Source organism: Prunus dulcis, chromosome 8 (assembly GCF_902201215.1).
Source record: "Prunus dulcis chromosome 8, ALMONDv2, whole genome shotgun sequence".
Lineage (NCBI taxonomy): Eukaryota > Viridiplantae > Streptophyta > Magnoliopsida > Rosales > Rosaceae > Prunus > Prunus dulcis.
In genome coordinates this window covers 8,170,840-8,173,861 of record NC_047657.1, presented here as the reverse complement: position 1 = coordinate 8,173,861, position 3,022 = coordinate 8,170,840, and the positions used below count along the sequence as shown (strand labels likewise).

At 36.4% G+C, this 3,022-nt stretch overlaps 1 protein-coding gene across 1 annotated transcript; it reads right to left on the bottom strand.

Annotated features, from left to right (window-relative positions):
* Nucleotides 1-268: 268 nt before the first annotated feature.
* On the bottom strand, nt 269-2,579 carry LOC117638114 (costars family protein-like). Its single transcript, XM_034373210.1, has 2 exons — nt 2,392-2,579; nt 269-684 (listed from the first exon to the last, which is right to left on the bottom strand). The coding sequence occupies exons 1-2, from the start codon at nt 2,470-2,472 to the stop codon at nt 475-477; spliced, it is 291 nt and encodes a 96-aa protein (XP_034229101.1). The 5' UTR covers nt 2,473-2,579; the 3' UTR covers nt 269-474.
* Between the last annotated feature and the right edge of the window lie 443 nt (nt 2,580-3,022).

The window sequence follows — 3,022 nt, the reverse complement described above, 5'->3', positions numbered from 1 at the left end:
TTCATCCGAGCACAAATGAGTGAGCACATGAGATTTGGATTATGGATGTGCGTGGCTCTAAAACATTTTGTATGAGCAGTTAATTGGTACAATCAAGTTGGTTACATAAGCTAGACAAACAAGTTCCTACTTCTCTAGAAAAGGTAAGATAATTCAAGAGATGTCCAAAGTCTCTTGTTTGGTTGCATTACCAATCACACACTATGAAATTGAAAAAAAGTCATGCGGAAATCTTGTTGCATTCAAATATATTAAAAAGTCAGAGATGGAAAGTAATTCATAAGCTTGTTTACCTGCTGGTGCCCTTTCACTCTGGTTTCAGTTTATCTCAAATTATTGAAACCAACATTTTGATAGTAAATAAAGGTAAATTAGGGCAACTGCCAAGCATGGGTCTCAAAAGGATTTTACAGTCTCTTTCACACACAACAAGATATATAAGAGGACATGCAATCGAAAAAGTGCAAAAATCTTCTAACTCGTCCCAACTGCATCAGTTGCCTTGGGTGCTGATGCTGCTGGGGTTGGTTTAAGTATGATTTCCACATTGTCATGGACTCCTTGCAGCAGTAGCTCGCCTTCATATGTGAGAAATTTCCGCTTCTTTGCCGCTCTTAGCGTCCCAACCAATGCTTCAAATATGTTTGCGCATCTATCATCATTAAATAGCACCCCGAATGTGACCTACATAAAATAAACCAAGTTCCATAAGCAGTAGGAAAGCAAATATGAGATATAGAAAAATTGAAGCGTAAGGTATTGCAAGAGGAAAAGGTTTGTTCAGAAAATAATTAAAAATTGAGGACAGAGACATGGAGAAAACCAGACCAAAATAATGTCACAGCAGAAATCTCTCCGACTAACCTTAAGAATACTACCAAATAATACATTCTATGTTATCAAAAACTGAAAACCATATTCTCCAACTTTCTTGATGTATGTTTCACATTGAGTGTTGGTGTCGCGCGTGTGTGTGTGTGTGTGTGTGTGTGTGTGTGTGTGTGTGTGTGTGTGTGTGTGTGTGTGTGTGTGTGTGTGTGTGTGCGAGTGTGTGTATGTGTGCGCACACACAACCACATGCATGCCTGATTGAACTTTTGCAGCCACACTATGCCATCAAGTCTTTTATACTTTATGAGGCTATTGAACAAAAACATCACCACTTGGCAGGGCAAAGTGAAGCTTTTGGGTCCTTAACTGAAATAATAACTACTAGTTTCTCAAGTAAATGTAGGAGGAACCAAATTAGAATTCTAATGTACAGCTTCTTCCACTGGTCCCTTATCTAAGTTTCCTAGATGTAAGCCATATCAGCAGACCAGATAAGCCTGAAGATATATGAACTTCTGAATGAGCTGCATCGTAACGCAAGGATTTAACAACATATCAAACTCCTTTAGTAGTGCAGAGGTAGCTTTAAGAATGATAAACATGCATACGCTATAATCGCTTGCTTTAATCCAGACCAGGTTCGTTGCTTTTTCTCTCTGTCCCTCTCATGTGATAAATGGGAAGAAATTTGTACAACACAGGGGATGCAGAAACAAAGAGAACATTCTAATACCGTTCGTTTGATGTTCTACTAATCACAAAGTCTAAAACCTAATATATATGCTTATCTGTCACAGTTTTTCAACTTATAATAGAATTATCATATTGTGAACCTGGGTTACACATACCAACATTCGTGTCCCAGAGAAAATTATAACTTCAGTGAGAATGACTTTGTTTCTAGTTTTTTAGCTCACAAAGGAAGCCCAAGAACAATTAAAATAAAAATTGTAAAACCACTCGTACATGGAAATGGTCCTGAATTGAAAGCAATTGGAAAGGGACAAAAAAAAAAATTGCCATCTTCAACCGACAAAGATCAAGTATATCTACAAACTCCAACACAAGAACCAAACATCTTAAGATGAATCTCAAAGAACCTCTTAATGCACAATGTGTATTAACCAATCTGATCAAAAACCCAAAAACTCAATCAATCAGGTCAACAAAACTGAATGAGTAGAAGTATTGATTTGATTGATGAACTTTGTTGTTATGATCAGTTACTTAGCCTAGATTCACCACAAAATCAGAAACTTTAAAAGAAAAAAAACTTAACAGACTCCAATAACACAAATGGGCAGAGATCTCCCTCCATAAAATCATCCAAAAGTCAACTAAAAGATTACAGATCCCCAATTGACATGGTCCAACCAATTTTAGATCCAGATAAAAATCACAATAATTACCAAAGCCTTTATATTTGTATTTCTCAATCTGGGTCGAATTCTAAAGCAGCATTACATATCAACACTGAGAAAAAAGAAAGGAAATTGTCTAACATTATCGCAAAAATAAACAAAACATAGTGGGCAAGAGTGTGTTTTTCTGTGAGGTTACCTTGTAAGAACCATCGTCTTGGACCTTGCCAAGCCTTTGGATTTCTTCTTTCATACGCTCGACCTCTTCTTCTACATTCATGTCTTCACTTCTCCAATGTCTTCCCCGAGAAGTAGAGCCTTCTATATGTTATGTTGGCTTTGGGAAAAAAGAAACTTTAGATAAAAAGAGAATGTGAAGCGAAGTCAGAAGATAGGATGACAAAGGACCTGCCAAAGCAAAATTATGTGGTGTCATTTTTTATTTACGAGAAAAAGGAAAACTACAGAGAAAAACCACGCGGGCACGCATGTCCAAAAATATCAAAATAAAAGGAGAAGAACACGCCAAAGGAAGACCATGCCCCCAAAAATTATGTGGTGTCATGTTTTTAACCTTTGGATGATTTTTCTACGTATGGAAAATTCAAGTAGAGGATTCGCATCCAATTGTTTAATCTATTTTTCGGATAAGGTAAAAGTCTTAGGTAAATCGAATGTTAAAGATATGGTCCATATATGGCATCTGAAGGGAAAATAATGAGTAGGGATTTTCTAAAATCCCATGAAGCTATGAGAAAACTAATTATTTAGCTCATGCATATTTAATATACATAATGAAGCAGAAGCAAGGAAATAGCTAAATATTCATG

Bases quoted from the DNA above. Each gene is read 5' to 3' on its own strand.
- LOC117638114 (XM_034373210.1), bottom strand. From the start codon at position 2,472: ATGAATGTAGAAGAAGAGGTCGAGCGTATGAAAGAAGAAATCCAAAGG. The intron at 685-2,391 runs GTAACCTCACAG...TATTTTATGTAG, and splicing joins AAGACGATGGTTCTTACAAG to GTCACATTCGGGGTGCTATT.